The sequence below is a fragment of the Myotis brandtii genome, unplaced genomic scaffold (genome assembly GCF_000412655.1).
Source record: "Myotis brandtii unplaced genomic scaffold, ASM41265v1 scaffold1020, whole genome shotgun sequence".
Lineage (NCBI taxonomy): Eukaryota > Metazoa > Chordata > Mammalia > Chiroptera > Vespertilionidae > Myotis > Myotis brandtii.
The window spans coordinates 68,278-68,870 of NW_005353406.1; the positions used below are offsets into that span (position 1 = coordinate 68,278).

Consider the following 593-nt stretch of genomic DNA (forward strand, 5'->3'; position numbering starts at 1 on the left):
GCGCCCCTGGGCGGCGGGCACTCACCGATGAAGGACACGGCCTTGGTGTTGATGATGCCGCTGGGCAGCAGGTGGAAGTCGTACTCTTTGCCGTCCACCACCACGGTGTGGCCAGCGTTGTTGCCCCCCTGGGGACGGAAACCCGCTGAGTGCGCAGGGCCTTGGGGCTTGGGCCACCGGAGAGCCTGTCTCACACCAGCCCTGCCCGGGGCCACCCGGCTCCAAGGCAAGGTGTCTAGGCTGCTGGCACGGGAGGCCCTGCCCCCCAGGGTGGGAGATGCCGTCCACACCTGGATTGGGGGAGTCTAGTCCGGTGTGGGCTCTGCGTGTCGGGGGTGAGCCGGGTTGGGGCCCAACACCCCCACTGTCTCAGGGCACCCGCTGCCCCAGGAGGCGTCTCAGTGCAGCCCCTGGCGCTGGGGCCCTCGCATGAGAAATGAGCGTCCAGCCTTCCCACTACAGGCTCAGCCCCACGGCCCAGACGGCCGTGCACGGGGAGGGGACGGGGGCCACCAGGGGCCAGTGCCCTCCCTCAGCAGGGACCCTGGAGGGTCCGCACCCTCCACTTAAGAATAAAAAGGAAAAGGCTGTTG

The 593-nt window shown here is 68.5% G+C and overlaps 1 protein-coding gene across 1 annotated transcript in view; it reads right to left on the reverse strand.

The window, feature by feature from the left end:
• ADSSL1 (adenylosuccinate synthase like 1) overlaps positions 1 to 593 on the reverse strand; it is a 13,021-nt gene that overhangs the window by 10,598 nt on the left and 1,830 nt on the right. The window contains exon 2 of the mRNA XM_014535724.1: positions 5 to 305. Within this exon, the coding sequence (XP_014391210.1) occupies positions 5 to 305 (301 nt within the window). The remainder of the gene's footprint in view (positions 1 to 4; positions 306 to 593) is intronic.